At 37.5% G+C, this 17,836-nt stretch overlaps 1 protein-coding gene across 1 annotated transcript in view; it reads left to right on the top strand.

Moving 5' to 3' along the window:
* Window positions 1-4: 4 nt before the first annotated feature.
* The window catches only part of GSAP (gamma-secretase activating protein), a gene marked incomplete at its 5' end in the record, with an annotated part of 45,986 nt that continues 28,154 nt past the window's right edge, over window positions 5-17,836 (top strand). The window contains 12 exons of the mRNA XM_017745884.1: window positions 5-68; window positions 3,455-3,528; window positions 6,364-6,420; window positions 7,127-7,196; window positions 7,601-7,657; window positions 7,789-7,877; window positions 8,290-8,359; window positions 9,395-9,444; window positions 10,740-10,844; window positions 11,767-11,826; window positions 12,502-12,545; window positions 14,142-14,227. Of these exons, the coding sequence (XP_017601373.1) occupies window positions 5-68; window positions 3,455-3,528; window positions 6,364-6,420; window positions 7,127-7,196; window positions 7,601-7,657; window positions 7,789-7,877; window positions 8,290-8,359; window positions 9,395-9,444; window positions 10,740-10,844; window positions 11,767-11,826; window positions 12,502-12,545; window positions 14,142-14,227 (826 nt within the window). The remainder of the gene's footprint in view (window positions 69-3,454; window positions 3,529-6,363; window positions 6,421-7,126; window positions 7,197-7,600; window positions 7,658-7,788; window positions 7,878-8,289; window positions 8,360-9,394; window positions 9,445-10,739; window positions 10,845-11,766; window positions 11,827-12,501; window positions 12,546-14,141; window positions 14,228-17,836) is intronic.

Raw genomic sequence — 17,836 nt, forward strand, 5'->3', positions numbered from 1 at the left:
GGGATGGCGGCGGGGGAGCGGCCGGGGCTTGAGGGAGCGACCCTCGGGTGCCGGAGGACTCGAGGCAGGCAAGTTTGGTGTCCTCAAGGAACTTCTCACATGCCGAAAACACTTTTACACATCTGCTACACTCCACAACTTGTTTCTTCTTCCTGCTTCTTCACACGTTTGGGGCTTTCTCTTTTTTTCCTCCCCTCCTCCCCCTTCAAAAAAAAAAGTTTTACCATTGCTCCCTCTCCCACGCTACTCCCCTTTCTGGGAGGAAAAACCCCACAGCCTGAACACTAGGAACTTCTCACATGCCGAAAACACTTTTACACATCTGCTACACTCCACAACTTGTTTCTTCTTCCTGCTTCTTCACACGTTTGGGGCTTTCTCTTTTTTTCCTCCCCTCCTCCCCCTTCAAAAAAAAAAGTTTTACCATTGCTCCCTCTCCCACGCTACTCCCCTTTCTGGGAGGAAAAACCCCACAGCCTGAACACTTTCGTGTGTCTGGTAAATGAGTGCTAGTTTAAAATTAGATGCAGCGTCAGCTGTCACAGCACCGTGCGATCGCCAGCATAGCGAGCGCTCGGGGTAGTGGTTGGAAAAAAGTGACCTCCCGTATTCTTGGCACTGTTGCTTTTTGCTTGTTATGAATCTGCAGAGCAGCTGGCTCAGTTCTGCTTTTCAGAAACCGATGAAAACCTTATTCTAATAAAATAATAATACTGTAATTGTTAGTGCTTCAGTAGAAATATCATCATGCACGGTGTGATGAGCTTGAAATGCCTTCAGTTGCTTTTACTTTACTCAAAATACTTAACTTGCTTCCCACATTGAGGGTCTGTTATGAAATAGACTCCTAAGATTTTGTTTGGTGACAAATCAGAAAGTATCATCTTGGAAAATAAGAGTATTATTTACCAAGCCACCATTTACAAAATCTGTTAAAAAGTACTTCGCATTTTCTACATTTACTGAACAATTGTTGAAATGTGTACTGGAGGGATCTGAGGTACAATTCTGAAATTCTCCATGCATAACTGATTAATCTATGAATTTATTAGTTCATCAGTGATTAATTCAAAGATAAATCAACCTATATGTTAATGGCATAAAGGTCTCAAAATGGCACTGACTTCTTTTTGGGAAGGGGAAAATTGTATTGAGTCTTTTAAAATGTAATAGACTCTTCATTCAGTAATGTTCCTGGTGATACAGAATCATAAAAATCTAGTTTGGAAGGTGCATCTGATCAAATACCAGCACTGCTGTATTTCATTTTAACTCATCTCTGTGTAGTGACTTCTTCCCCCTCATGCAATGCTGTCATATTAGGAATGTGAAGGTGGGAGGTAGGGATTTGAAAAGATTAATTTAAACATCAAAGAAATATCTAATCACAGAAAGCAAGTAATTTTCAGGAGTCATGGTACTTTTGTGTCAGTTTTCAGATGTTAGGTATTCATATTTATTATTTTCTTTCCTAAGGACTTGAAAGCACTTGATAGCATGTGAGAACTGCAAATTGCATGAGAGCTGGGAGTAGCTGTGATGAGAGGAAGGGAGTGGCAAGTGAAGGGAACCAGCCTTGTTCTCTTTATTCCACTTACTTTCATATGAGCTGCATATAATGGCCTTCAGGAAATCAAGCTCTGCATTCTCCTGATTATGTTGATAAAAGCTGGGTGCTGGGCTGGCAGGCTGGGTTGGTTCTTTTGCAGCCCTTCATCTGCTGGTCTCGGCTGTGGGCATGAGGAAGGAGTTGTAATTCTATGTGCAGGGTTTTACTGCAGGACTTTCCAAGGGCAGAGGCTATTGCCACTTCTTTGCCTCCATATTCCCACTGACTGTTCAGTGATGTGAAACTTTCTTCTGATTCAGAACTTTTTCAGCACCTTTAGAATGTCTATGTCAGATGATAGGGAAATTCATTGACACAGAGATTGCTCATGGAGCTTCTTCTCTACCAAAATTCTGTTCTGAAGAAGTTTTTCATGAGGGAATATGGAGACTGTAGTACTCATCTTGAAAGTTTGAGGTGGTGGTTAAGTTCCAGGAAGCTTCTGATAACAAAAAAAAGAGTATATTGTTATCTTAGACTCTCCCAGCTGTCACCATCTAGCCCTAATGTAGTGGTATTGTAGTGTACTTCAAGTGATCTGAAACCAATAGAAAGTGATGTGTTGCTCAATGTACAGGAAGGATTTTCATTGTCATCCCACAACAGAATAGAAAATTTACTTCCTTCTGATAATACTTGAAAACAGTTTTTTCAAGTTTTATCACTGCAAACTATACAAGCCAGTTTATAGTATCAGGCTTGTTAAAATAAGTTTCACTAAGTGTCTTCCTTCTAGCAACACTTTGTAATAACCGCCAGGTAAATAGTGTCAGACTTGACTAAATGCTTACAGAGGGTTGTGGAGAGTTCTCTATATTGATGCTTACTGACCTCCAGGCCACCTTTATTATAAAATTAAGACCAGTCATGCAGCTTCAATCTTACTAAGGGCAAAATCTCAGCTTTTAGTAAAAATTCCATAAGAGATGCCTACATTTTTGAGGGCTGAAGTGATTACAAAACATAAAAGCAGTATCAGGAAAAGCATGCATTTTTGTCACCTTGAGTACAATATTTTGTCCTTTTTTCTGGTGGTTTTCTTTTTATTTTGTACTGCTTTGTCTAAATAAGCTCTTTTATTTCTGTGTCCATCTTAGCTTCCGACTCATTTGTTTCCATTTTAACTGTACTCTTTCATTCACATCCCATATGTCCTTCATTGTTTAGTTCCCTGTACTTGTAGGTAGGTTGCCTATCTCTCTGTATGGTATTTAATCTTGTGGTTCTTTGGGTTTTGGTTGTTTTTTTCTTTACTTATTTCTTTTTGGAGGAGGAGGAGAGGCTAAGAATGGCACAGAAAAGTTGGTGTTGTAGAACTAATGTCTAAAGATGTAGTTTATTTTCAGGTTTTTCTTTGAGACGCTGAAGGAGCAGGTGTGAGCAAATGATATATTCCTCAGGCTAGCTCTGTCTTCCTGTAGTGTGTGGAGAACTGGAGTATGACTGGACTGTTTGAACCCCAGGTTGTGTATAATGAATAAATGCGAGGGGGTCTTTTGGTTTGTTTTTTTTTATTCTTTGAAAAAGCACATTCCATTTTCATAACAAAAGGTACTGGCCATTAGAATCACAATTATAATGAAGAGGTAGGAGTTTACAGAAATAATTTTTTTCTTGCATGTTTTAAAATCCCGTGGCTATTTGTGTTGAAGTTTATCAGGTTTAAATAATGATGTAAGAAATACTCTCTCTTTTTCCAGAAGGGAGTAATTTTGGGAGTAATAAAATGCAAATAAGTATTTACATGTAAAAATATATTTAGCATATTTGCTTAAAATGTGCATAAATTATATTATGAACCATCTGAAATGAAAATCCTGCGCCTTTTTGTACTTCTTATTTCAGACACTTCTGAGAATTCATCAGCACTTTACATTGTAAATGTTGAAAGAAATGGAAAAATTATTTATACCTGGAAGGTAAGTCCATCTTGGAACTTTATAAAAATATAGTTGAGAATAATACTGTATGTGAATTGAATTCAGTTCTTGTAGTTTAATTGGTTTTGCAGTGAGTGTTAGAACATGGAAACACGACTGATTACAACCTGGGGGGTTGGGCAATGGGAAAATACCGGTCTCCACTTCAGACAAAGGTTAAGAATGATGAAATGGAGAGTAAAGTACTTACCTGATTAAATCCATAGGGTTTTTGCCCTTGAGTTTTTGTTGGGCCAGAATCTCCCCATGAATGAGATGCAATTTTTTAAAATCACTTCACAAGCAGCACATAATTTCATCCTCAATTTCTCGGCAAAGCCTAGCTATTAAACTGTGAGCAGTGTTTTGGTTAAATATTTTCTCCTACTAAGATGTCTTAGGATACCATTTATCTAACCCTATTTCTGCGCATACCTTTCTTTAAGATTCATCCATAACACTTTATTGAAGTAGTCTGAGGTAACCACTGTTTATTTGATGTCCTGAAGTATCTAGAGCTGACTTCTTAACATAGGATTTTGCTCTCCATATATTTGTAGTTTTACATCCAAGTGGGTTTTCTAATGGTTTCAGAAGGTGAAACTTCATCTCATTCCCATCATTTCCTTGATGAGACAAGCTGTGCTCCTTGACTGTGCAGCTCAGAGGAGTCTGTAGATCCAGCTGGAATCTGGAGGATCTTGTTTCTTGAGGAGTACAGATATGAGGTGAACTCCAGTAGAGTAGGGCTGCTTTCATTCCCCTCTGGCTCAACAATGCTAAAACTCTTCAGCTTCCCTAGGGTTAAGGGAAGAGGTGAGGCCTTCATCAAGGTGTAATACACGTTAACTGTGGGTGGATGTTTCCTTTGGTACAAGCATAGGGAGGGGAGTCTGTACAAGACAATAGTAACCATAAAACCAATTCTAAAGTGTGTGTCAAATTTTGGGATTTTTTCATTGCTCAAAACTCTAGAAGACTTAATGCAACTAATCATCTAGCTCAGCAGAAGATCTGGTACTCTGTGTGTGTGGTGTTGCTGCTTTCTGGTACCTGTGGAATCTCACACTAAGCTTTTCTGGGCCTCTGACAGTCTAACTGCCTTGTGTGCTCTTCAGGCTCTTGCAACTGGCACAAGGGATGAGTTGTAGCTCAAGGTTCACACATCTAAATGTAGGTGTCTGCCTGCATGCTGGGTGTCTAAGCTCCCACTGTAGTCTGTAGGGATCTGGTCAAAACAGTTGGTGGAGCTTAGGGAACTGGCCACTTGTTGCCTGTTCTTTGGGAAGAATTGTATGGCACTTACACAGGATGTAAACTAGACTGAGCTGGCCTGGCTTGTTCCCCAATAGATACAAATAGAAAACAACCTTTGTCTTCTAAGTGAGAGACAGTTAAGTGTATTCTGTGTGAAACTAGGAGAAGGTGGAGAATGAGTTTTATTTTCAAGCTCATTTTAGAGTATTATGTTGTACAGGGGCTTTGACGGTGTCTGTATTTTGTGACATTAGTAGTGTAAAGGAAGATATTTTTAACAGAAGTGAATTCTATTTGCATTATAATGCAAGAATCTTCAGAGTGCACATGAAAACAAGTATCCTAGTTTATGCATGGCCATGGGCATTGATGTAGTTCTGTTACCAGTTTGTAAAGTGTATTTTTCAGTATCTAAGTACAGAAGGTGTTAACGTTTCAGACACACTTGAAAAAAAAAGTTATTTGTGAAAGCACTTGCCTAATCTTAAATTAGGAAGCCTGGAGCCTGTGTCTTAATATAAAGACATTTTGTTTTCCTTGTTTAAATCAGAAGTCAAAGACTTTTGTCATTGCCACAACAATAATGAGACACTCAGAAATAGACCCCTTAGGAAGCGAATACTCAGGCTTTTGTTTCAAATTCACAAAGACACCATAAATTTGTAAATAACCACAGATCTCTCCCCTCTCCCCCTAAGCAGTTGTTAAAAACAATGATGCTCACTGTGTAAGTAGAAGCCTGTGTGGCTGGATTTAATTTCAGCAGTTTAGCAATTTAGTGCCTATACCCAGAGTACATTAATAGACATCAGTTTAATTTGCTATCCAGTGTATGCTGCAAAGCAGAATTTTCTTTTTTAATATTTTGAAAATTTAAGACATGGTAAAAATTAAGAAGTAGTAAAGTTGTGATTTGTAATCCCAAACATGTGTAAGTGCCCCAAACAAAATCATCATATATTAATTATCAATAAGCTAGAAAGGGTATGTATTATGTTATTCTTCAAAGGCAGAAGGCTAATGGTGAACTTGTAAAATACTTAGCCTTCAAGAAATCACTTCCTAAGACAGACCTGAAATCCTTTTTCCAGGCTACAGCCAGATCACTGGGAGATGATTTTTGGTGATGTTTGATGTTTCTGTGCTCCCTTTTGGAGCAATGACCCACCAAGTTGGTGAGGTTTGGAATACCAGCCTTAAGTCTCCAGGGGCCACAGCATCCCTCTTGATTCTTGTACAGACATCTCTTTTCCTGGTCTTACTGCCTATAACTAAAACCAGTTTAGAAGCAAAGTGAGAGAGAGGCACTTGGTTTATGCAATGGCTTGTGGGCTGTGGATTGGCCACATTTCAGCTTTATCCCATGGGTTAGTTCTAAAAGGAAAAAATAAATCTTTGTTCTCTTGGAATTAGAATTTGCTTTCTTGGAATTAGATAATTGACTGCCTGTTTATATGTAGGACAGGGAAGTGTGTGAGGATGTGTGTCAAGGGGCAGGGAGAACAGGGGAAAAAAAAAGAGCAATGTTTAACTTTGTGTATATTTATATTGCTAGTGCTAATTTGTTCTCATCCATAGGGAAATCAGAGAAATACTCACATTGGATTGTACGATCTTCAAACTAAACAAAATGAGGTGAGAGCAATGCCAGGTTTCTCTCTGGTGAAAGTGCTGTAGTGTTTCAGATTTTGATGCTTTGCAACACAGTATGTTATGTCCTTAAGGAGTGTATCCTTGTTTGAAATAGAAAAGATACTGGAGAAGGTATTGGTACAATTCTCAGTAGTATTAAAATGCACCACACTGCAGAACATCTGAAAGGCTTGAGAGTAAAGCATCATGTCTGCAATCTTTTTTTCTAGACAACCTTCTAAACAACAAGTCCTTTCCACTCCTTTTCACATTGCACACATGTGCCAAGAAGTAAATGCTTGGGTTTTTCTTTATATATGCATTCTTGGTCTGTTTGATGCTACCATTTGTAAGAGATTATTTTATTCTAAAAATAAATATACTACAATTCAATAACTAGAACCATGATAACAGGCCTTTGCAAGTGTCCCCATAATAGTATGAAATGAGTGAAATTTTGTATTTACATAAAAGTCTGCTGTGCTGCTCAAGTGGCAACATAGAGCTTAAAAGAACTCATAAAAAACAAACATGAGAGAGAGCTGTTACAACTGAGCCTTGAAATATGGTTCTTCTGGCCATGAAAAGATTTGGTTTAAAGACAGAAGCTGTGTACTGGACAGCAGCGTTTTCCTAAGAAGTAATTAGATTATTTCCTTTATGGAGTTTAAAAAAGCACAGTTATTAACATCACCATGTTTCTCTGTAGCACCTCTATGTGTTTGAGAAGGATCTGCACATAATCAGCTGCTCAGTCAACAATGAAAGGACGTTATTGGGTAAATACATGTTTTATCATTAAATTTTTTTGATAAAGATTTAGTTTAGTAGGATGATTCATTTGGGTTTAGAATTACTTATATCTATTTTGACCTATGTGTTGCCTGCAGCAGTTTATGAATTTCAGTGGATCCATCATCAGATAATGTAGGTAACAACATAAGGACACAGCTGTGACAATATTGCTGTTTTATTAAAACATCTAAGACACACTGACCCTTTGTTCACTTCCTTCTCCTGCATTCACGCATGCCTCCTACATCTAGAAGGGCTTCTGTTGTTCCTTTAACATGTATGGTTTTGGTAAAAGAATTGTGATGCTCATTTTTCAAGGATGTTTAGTAATATTACTATCAAATATGAACACTCACTGTGGTTGTGTTGGTTTTTTCTCCCCCCACAGCAGTCAGCTTCTGTCAATATACAGAGGAAGAAAGAGCAAGTCAGGTCTTACAGTCAGGTACTGCAAGTGGATTGTATTATACTATTTGAAATATTCAACCCTTTTGCTCTCTTTCTCATGTAATTTCTGTTTGGAAAACAAACTTGTGTACATAAGAGACTGTTATCTAAAACATATTATTTTTGCAGTATCCAAGTATTTAACCTTGCTAATCGAAGTTCATCCCATTAATAATGTGAGAGTCCTAAAGGCTGTGGATAGCTCTGTTCGAGTACAGGTAAATTATTCACCTAATCTAAAGATAAGCCTTTTTTGATATGCTGTGCTAGGGAGAAAACATGGTTTAGTGCAGAAATACCTCATTTTATCTTGCATCTGTTACAGACATAATGTCACCCTGTTTCTTCACAGAAATAAAAAAATGAAACTTCTTAAAATGTTTGGTGTACAATATTTCTCCAACATGAAGGCTCCTTTTTTTTTCTCTTCAGTCTTCCACAGTTTGCAGTTATAGTGACTGATGACTATTAATATGTAATAATAGCTATTTTTATTAATTGAATATCATTAGTGTGTCTGATTTAATTTAAAAATACATAAATATCCAGAAAAAAAAACACAAAACATTTTAGATAAGTGTTCTAAACGACTTTGTTTTTTTACTTACTTTTGTGAAACTTTCTGTGTAGTTTCTTTATCCAGTTGAAGGCAGAAATTCTTCTACAGAAAGTCGTCTCTTGCTAGTTTCAGAAGATAAATGTGAGTTAATATTTTCAAAGTACATTGTTATTCTTTTCTTGAAGATGATTGTTATAGATTATGGTTTTGGTATACTTTAATTGGGGAAAAAAAAACGGGAAAAAGAAGGGTGTGAGTTATTCTAGGTATTCCAAAGGTCTTTCAAAAACTGTATCATTTACTGGAATTTTTTCAATGTTAACAGAATGGCCATCTTTGTCTACAATTAGTTGCTTAGCTCATGCATTCATCAGTTATCTTTATTTCTAAAAAAGCTAAAATAGATTTGTTATAGCTGCCTATGTAAATACAGAGCAAATCAATTGACTGAAAGATGGACTGTCATTTAACATGTGAAGTGGGATTGCAATGGGACAATAGTTCCTTGGATTCAGCTAACATTGCATGTTGAGCCTAATCTAATGGCAGGGAATGGATAAAGATGGGCACTTGGAAAAGGCTGGGTTTTTCCTTCTTATTATAGAGTGAGATTGCTTTCCCATCCCCTTGGAGAGGCCCATCTTCCCTGAGCTAGACACCAACCCTGGGTAGACTGAAGTGGACAGAGCTAAACAGAAACACAAGATCTGCTGGGTGAATCTTGCACTTCTCATGCAGGCCAGCTGTGGATAACTTTAAGGAATTTTGTGTTGGAAAGGACTGTGAGGGGTATTCGTGATAGGAAGTGAAACAGGTCAGGGATAGTCTCAGACATGGGCATGCAGCTCTGCAGACTCTTTCTTTCCACGCGTGCTCCTTGGCTTGGTTGGGCACATTCCAGTCATTGCTCTTCGTGCCTGTGCTGTACTGATTTGGGCAGGGAACTGTGTCCACAAGGTGTTATGGCTGAGGCCACTCTCAGCTGAGGAAAGGAAGAGAATCCAGATCTCTGTCTAGGCACCTGTGCTCATGTATCACAGATTTCCTCTTACACTGAGTTGAACTTTCCTGGCCCTAAAGTGTTCTTACAGAATTCTCAGAGGTGGGCTTGTGTAATTAGCTGCATAAAAGCATTTGAAAATGTTTGTTTGTAATTATTTTTTTAATATTTTAAAGATATTGAACAATTTGACATTCATGTTGTTGCAGAAGAAGAACACAAAGTGGTAAGATTGAAAAATCATTGGGTATGAGGTTTCTACTTTAATTAATTTAGCTGAAAGCTTTTGTAGTTTTATACTTGGGCAACACATAGTTTATAAAGAAAACATTGATTAGTATGGCAACTTATGCAGGTAACCACAAAGCTGATTGAAAAACTTTACACCTTGTAATCTATGAGGAAAGTTACTTATTTTATTGGTTTTTTTATGTGTTGCTGAATTCTTCTGTATGTTAGAAGTTGGGAATAAACATAGTGTTTATTCATTTTTAAACCATTTAAAATATTTGCAACCATTTAAAATATTTTCAGAGTCACCTTCCTAACCTTGTCTTTTGTGAGTCTGTGTGAACCCAGTAAAGGATTCACTTAAAAAAACAAATGAACAAAATATGTAAAACTTAGATACAGTCCAAGTACAGTGAATTTTCCAATCTCTTTTTCCCCTCATCTCTTTTTCTGTTTTTAACATGAATTTGTCATCAACTAATTGTGGATGCTCTGCTTGAAAGACTTACTATTAATAAACATTCATCTAATATAGTAAATAATTGTGTCCTCAAAGCCTATGTTTTGCATTATGGAGGTGAATGTAGGCTTTGAAGGAAAAGTTAAGGACCTGACTTTGGTCACTTTACAATCTTTCATGGTTTTCTCAGTTTATCATGACCTTTAAAGCAGATGGGTTTTATATGCTAGACTACAGTAGTGGAGTAAAGACTTAAGTATAACCAGAAAACAGATTGATCTGATGTCCTTCAGACAAACAGATTTGTTTTGGTTGAAATTAAACCTCCCTATATCATTCAAGTGTGCATGTATACAATCCCAACAGTTTTCCATAGTTCTAGTCTTTTCCTTACTTCCAGTCCTCTCTCTCAAATGGCTGAGACTTTGGATAGAAATCTCTTTTAGAGCTGATACATCTTCCTTCAGTAGTTAATGTAGCTGAATCTGAACTAGCTGTGGTATTTCTCTCCTCTCTGAGGAAGGGTGCCGCTGCTATTCTTCATTCACTTTGAGTAGTTTAAGTGGTGGATTTCTTGCAAGCAAGGAAGCCTTAAAGAAAAGATTTGTTAGTAGGTGTACCCTGAAAACTGTGCTTCCGATCTCTTTAAACTGAGCACCTTGCACACAACAAAGGTGGACTTCGTGCTGCTGAGATGGAGTCTGTTCCTTCCAAGCTCCTTACTGTTTGTGCCTCTTCTCTGACTGCCTTTCTCTTTAAAGCACAGACTGTGCATAATTTTTACAAAACCTTATTTGATGGTTTCTAATATTTTTATTCTTTCCCTCTAGGTGATTCAAAAGTCAGGTCAGCTACCAAGAGCCAAAGTTGTAGATGACCTCGTTTGGGCACAGTGGGATATGATGGAACAAAGACTCTTCTACATTGTTCCAAAGGTGAGAAGAAAGTCATTCTTGCAGTTTTGTTCCTGCCTGTCTAGAGACAGTGAAGTTTTGAGTGTGTGGGGTAGGAAGTAGGAGTTTGTTTTCATTAGGATGGTCTGTCTTGTTCCTGCCTCAAATAACCCAAAGCAGAAGCCAAACTTGCCTTAGCTGCTGTTGTGCTTAGTAAATTGCAAGAAGACTTCTGGTCTTAGTGCTTTCTATAAAAAAGGTGGGCTTGTAAATTTATTTTTTTTTGCTTTAGAAAAGTCTATTATTGAAAACTATCTAAATCTATCCAAAACTGTTGAGAGTAATACCTCTGTTCTAGAGAATTCACATCTAGAAAGTATTTTGTATGCAGACTTATTGAGTGACCAGATGAGGACAGGTTCTTGGCAAGAAACTCTGAAACTCTTAGAGTTTGGATTTTTTATTTTGTCTGAGGGGCTATTTGCACCTGATGCATTCTCTGTAAATAAAAAAGGGTTTTTATTTACTCTTCTTAGCCATGAAAAAAGTGAATGTTAGGAAATAACAGGAAGTGAACTGTGATGGAGAAATGTATTCATGTTTTTGTTTCAGAGATACCCTTTTTGAGCTGGCCAAAGTAAGATACAGTTCTTTTTGCCATATAGGTAGATATGGAAAATATTTTTTAAACTTTCTAAAATGTGTGAGACATGTATTGCTGTGCTTCAAGTGAGAGCCCACGCAATTATATATGATTGGCAGATAATGATCTGGGACAGGAAGGAAGCATGTCATTGTGCTATTGTGAGGGATTATATGTGGTTTTAAATTCTTTTGTCCTCTAACTTCTGCATATCTGTTAGCAAAGCAGTTTGAGTGTGAAGAATGGTTCTGAGTATCCAACCACTTTTCAGTCTATACAATATACTTTCTTACTTTAAAAACATGTCCTTTTTAATTCCAGGAATCAAAGAGTACTTTAAGGTGTGTCCAGTTTTATCCTGATGAAAATTTTAACTCAATAGTAAGTTATGAGTATTTTATTATATAATGGTTTTTAGTGGGATGTAATTATGTTTTCCAGGTACTGGTACAGAGATCTGTTTGCCTTTTTTATCATTGAAACTTTTTCATAGGAAAACCAGGGTTTGTATTTCTGTTTGTTTTTGGGGATTTTTTGCATTAGTTTCTTATCAAGAATACATTCAGTCAGATTCAGATTTTGCCACAGTATGGTAACTTTAGTGGAATTACACTTTTATTGACCTAGAAGGCAGTAAGTGACACTCATGACGCTATTCTGATCTAATACTCAGCTTTTGAAAAAGCAGACTTATCAAGTGCACTAGACAAAGAAACTGTGTACTGATTTTTTGTCAGTTTTAAGTGACAAGAACGTTTGTTGCAGTTAAAATACAAAGAACAGAACATAAAAATTACAACATGTCATTGTTACTAGACCTTTGACCCAGTGGCTGAAAATTCCTGCAATGCAGTGATTTTTTTTCTCTTTTTAAAAGGGAATCTGTTTTATGGGGGTTTTTGAAGTGGCTGTAAGGATTTAGAGGAGGATAAATAAACTTGTTAAAATGTTGAACCTGGTGAAAAGTGACTATGACACATTTTACTGGTCTGAAATACTAAACAGAGTATATTGACCTCTGTAAAGAACAAGTTTATTTTCTTTTTTGTTTAACAGCTGGAATCACACCTGGATATTGCTGTAAATGACACACAATTGAAGTAAGTTGTTTGGTTTTTTAATGTTTTGTTTTGCTTTCTTTTTAATATACATGGTAACATTTTACAAACCCATGTAAAATTTGTCCAAGCCACAATATCTTTGTTTGCAGTTGCTTGCATGGTACTGGAACATAAGAATAACATGAAAACTGTGTCCAGACCTCCAGTTCTTATTTTCATCAGGGTCAACGGTAAAAAGTAATTTAATCCTTGACTGCTTCTTAGTGCCATTTAAAAAATTATTTGTCTGAAGAGCAATTTGTCTCTAGCTATAGGTTAAACCTTCTGAGTATGCTACACCTATTTAAATTAATTTGTTTTAACCTTGGGCATGTTGTAATGGTGATGTCGAAATTTCTGTCAAGGGAAGCTCTGCATTTTTAATTGCTATTGCAAGTTTTATTGGGCAGTTAACCAAACCAGTAGCTCCTTTTTATAGCCTGTGAAGACACTGCCTGTATTCTGTTCTCCTCCAGCATGCTCTTTCCATCAGCCTGCACTTTTAAAGACGAAGATTTGTCTGATTCTGTGTCTGCCATGCACATGACTGCATCTGAGCTTGTCTCCTGAAGGCTCCCTTTTAATTGAGGGAAAAATCTAGTCAGGATGGTTTAACTCTGTCATAATCCTCATTGATCTTCACATTCCAAAAGGGCCTGTGTATTTTTGTGAATAAAAAGGGAGGCCAGAGCTGTTAGGTCAGGTATCAGTAGCTGAAGGTAGTTGAGTTTTACCCTGCCCAAGCTGTGGCTCTCAGAATGCCTCAGTGCTGTGCATGAGGCCCAGTGTGGTGCTCCTGCATGTGCAGGCTGCCCTATAAAAGGGCAGTGTATCCCGTTGCAGTTGGTGCTGAAAGAACACAGCTCTTGTAAGAGCTTCAGTGCTGTATTTTACTTTATTTTATTTTTTTCAAAATTACTGCAGAAGACCTAGGGGAAAATCCCTACAGGGTCAAAATACTTTCTGGAAAAAAATACAACCAAACAAAAAACCCACCCAGCAACACAAAAACTAGAGCAGACTGACTACAATCTTCTGCTGGGTGTTCTGCAGGGTGAAAATAGGCTTTGTAAATTTAAAGATACATAAGACCATTAAAGCACAGGCAGCATGAGACTGAAAATGTAATGGTATAACAAATTCTGTGTGAGTGTGATTTTGTGCTTTTCTTTTCAAGCATTTCCACTGAAAGTAGTGTCCGTATCGCAGATTAAAATGTAGCTTTACAGACATGGGCTGTACAGTTAGTCTGCAAAACCTTTGAGTTATCAGTGTCACAAGTATTTGGATTTACAGTATGTCATGAGAATTTGCTTTCACTTCAAAGTATGGGAATGGCTGGACAATGCAGTAAGTGAATATGAAGTTGTCAGGTATGTTATAAATTGATGGATAACAGTGTGCAGTTTTGGGATTCTTGTTTCTAACAGCGTTGAGCAAAATTGGTTAAAGCCTAATTTAACTTTCATTACAGAACATTTGATTATAATTTAATTAGTATATTTTGATTACATAGTGACTATTCTGGTGATATTTTTGTTGTGATAAATCTCTGTGGATGAAGTGATTTACTTAGTCATCTTTATTTGCTCATAGACTTGTGAATTTTGGATATGATTACTGTCAAGATCAAGATGTTGCATCTAAGTCTTTGAACCTTCAAGTTTTTACAAGTAAAGCAGGTAATGAACAAATACAAATATGGTCAAAATTACCTCCACTAGTAATTATCGTGCAGTATAGTCCTAATTGATTACTGAATTTCTTCATACAATATTGAAAACCACACAAAAATACAAACATTTATAATGTGAGTGTGAGATTTGTATTCCTTTAGAGCATACTTGACAGGTAACTGTGAGGAGAGGGAGAAGGCAACTGTGCTTTATTTGCCTTAATAAATTTTATCTTCTGAAAGCTGCAGTGAAGTTGAGCTGAAGTACCCAGGGTTTTACATATCAACACCAACAACAAAACAGTCACCCAGAAACTTTTTTAGTAGCCCGGCTTCAAAGAGCTGGTACCATGCCCTCCTCTAGTGAAATATCTCAGCCTAAGAACACCGTAGCATTTTCCAGTCAGTTTCAGAACACCAAAGCATGGTGTTGTGTGTTACATTAAAGCAATCTAATGTTAAAGCTGACCAGAATTGTGTTAGAAAGTAAATTCAAGGAAGGTTTTGTCTGGGTTTCTGATCTAGTATATATTTGTGTTACAGAGTGGACATATGTACACAGAGTATGCGCAATGCAGGCTTTAAGAGTTTCGTGTTGCTGTTAGTATGTGGTGTTTAGAGGGCCCAAGTATGTGATACTAAACTTGGTATGTGCTACTCAAGGATTTAGTATATATATCTGATTCTTTAAACTAAAACCTAACATGTTTGTTAAACCTTTAGGATTTTGGAGTTTCCCTCCATCCTAATGTATGCCATGAACTTTTTTGCATTAAAAACTGGTCTCAAGAGGTACCTGTTCATCACAGCTTTTTCCAGCTTCTGAATTAGACCACACAGGCAGGCAGAGATGGTATCTGTTTAACCTTTGAATAGTCAGCAGAGTTGTACCGGGAAGTGTTGCAGGAGAGGCTTTACATGTCACTCCCCAAAGCCTGCTGTGCACATCAGTGAACTGCTGAGCTGTCTGCCACTTGCACTGAAATTTCCATTAATGCAAATCAAGTGAAATACAACTTCCTTACATGGGTTTTTCTCCTACCAAGGCAAACTGCACACTTATAAAGAGTAGAGGGAAGGAATCAGAAGTAAGAGAAAGACAAGTTTCTATCTTTCAAATGTAGATTATGCTTTTTCTCTCTTAGCAAGGCAATTTCTTATATAAACAGCCAGTCCAATAATGGAAAATATTACTGATTTGTGTATATGTTTCCTTTTAAACCTAAAGTCCTCTGGAGTTTATTCAGATTGAAGCACCTCCTTGAGTTTAGGATGAAATTCAGTCATCCTCCAACAAGACTCTTATTTGGTTACTCTGAAATAAAATGTTTTTTTCTGTCTGGTGACACAATATTTAAAGTCTGTGTGGAACCTTTCACAGGTGCTTTTCACTGCACTTACTGTAAAACGCATAATTTGAAAATTGCAGTGACTAAATGAGTTTACTCTATGTGGCTTTTCCTTGAATGTTGCCTGAAACTGAGGATTACCTTGCACATGTCATTTTGGGTAACTAACAGTTTGGAGCAAGTTATTTTGGTGCTAAAACCATACCTAGTTGCTGAAGAACACTGTGGGTAATCACACTAAAGTTCCCTTTTGTGCCTCAGTGGTGATTTGCAAGACTGGACTGCAAGTTCTTTGTGGTGCAGACTGTACCTTCTGCGGGACTGCTAGCACACCTCTGATATTAATGCCAGAATCCCTCCTTGTACCATTCGGCCATCCCTGGAAAAGCATAATTGGCAAAACTTCAGACTGGAATATTCCATGCAATTTCCCATTTTTATGAAACTGTTATTGGCTCCTGTCAATCTGAACTCTGAATGAAATCACTTTTCCTTTCTCACTTCTCAGTTCCACAGCAGAAAAATAACTCTGTTCCTTACACTCAGCACAGATGAAATCTCTCCAGATAAATATTCCCATGTACTTCTTGAGTAGCTGAGATCAAGCAGTTCCAGTCTCAGAATTAACTTCGCATGTCCAGAATTCAGTGGTTATTAAGGAAACACTGTGCTGTTATGTTTTCTCTTAGTGCTTTAAAAATATTTTTCTATTAAATTTGCTCAGTATTAAAAAAAATGCAGGCAGTAAGAGGTCTGGATTAGCACTGGAATAGGCACTGGATTACCATCACCTAACTATCTGCCTGAAAGTTAGGCATCTGGACTATGTTTCTAGAGAGAAATAGGCATCTCCAGAGGGTGATTGTTTCAATCCTTCTTTCTTTGTTAGCTGTATAGGAGTCTAAATGAGAGATGTTTGGATAGCTGAAGTGAGGCAAGTCACTTCTAAGTCAGTACAACTAGACAAAATGCCCTGGGGCAATGTTGTATTTGAGTTGTGGCATTTGGATGCCCTGTTGAGATGCTGTTACAGCCTCATGTCTTGAGTTTTTGCTTGAACAGAAATGAAGAATTTAAAATTAAAGTTTCCTAGGGAAAACTTAATGTCTGCATATCATAGGTGACTCTTAGAGTCTCAGTGGGGTGACTTTGTTGAGTGCCAGAGCTGTAACTGCCGTTTCCTGAATAGGAGTAGAACTTAATTTTAAAATTCTTCCTTCTTTTCTCTTTTCTTTTTTTTTTTTTTTTTTTTGACCTTTGTGGTCAAGATCTTTTTTCCCTTTTATTTCTGGAAAGATAAATGTCCATCTAAGTATATTTTCATGTGTCTTCTCACCTCGAGACATTCAGCTACAACTTTTACTGTTTGCAAGTGATTTTGAAATGGGTAGTGTGGAAGATCTGGCTTTTCACACTAAACACTTACCATGCAGGTGCGACAGGCTAACAAGCTTTCCCTGCAGCAGCACAACCCAGCTCTAATTTGCAGAGAGCACTGCTAAGGGTAGGAAATGAGTCTGTGGTGTATTCTCAGTCTCTGGCTGCTCTACTGGGATTGCCAGAACTGTGTCAGGTGTAACAGCGCTTGGACACTTGCTGGTCTGAGGCTGCCATGTTTCTGCCTGTATTAATGAAGCACCATTTGTTATTTCTGGTTGTTTGTAGTTCAGCTTGTTGACACATGGACCAAAACTGTTGAGTTGAAAGATGCACATCCTGTTACTAATCCCCCATAGCTGCTGTTTCTGTGGTCAGCTTGCATATTGCCCACTGACACTTCAGTCTGAACATGCTCGCTTGCATGTTGTGCCATTTTGTAGAGCAGTGTACACAGTAGCCTCCAGCATACAAGAAAGAAATGTACAGTGCTGGAAGGGAGCTGTTGATAATAAAACAGCCTTGTGGGTTGCTGGAGCTTTTCCAGTCTTCCTCATGAGTCCTGATGCTGCTACTTTAAAAATTATGCATGTTCTGAAAGAAGCCAAGTGCTCTGGCAAAATGCCCTTCTGTTGTCTGAATGAATCAAATATCCAAGCAAAACTGTATCAAACAACATTCAGTCAGCTAAGAATAAGCAGAAAGAAAAATTGGGTCTCAAGAAAGTAGTTATGTTCCCCAGAAGGCAGAAGTGTGAAGTGTCTCAGCCATATCTGTATCACAGCTATGGAACAGCCTTGTGGTGTGAAATACTGAGGCATTTAATCAAATGATGTAAGTTGGTAGCTGTGCTTTTTTTGTACTTGTGCTTTTTCTGTACTGTGGCATTT

This window comes from Corvus brachyrhynchos, unplaced genomic scaffold (genome assembly GCF_000691975.1).
Source record: "Corvus brachyrhynchos isolate BGI_N302 unplaced genomic scaffold, ASM69197v1 scaffold239, whole genome shotgun sequence".
NCBI classification, from domain to species: domain Eukaryota; kingdom Metazoa; phylum Chordata; class Aves; order Passeriformes; family Corvidae; genus Corvus; species Corvus brachyrhynchos.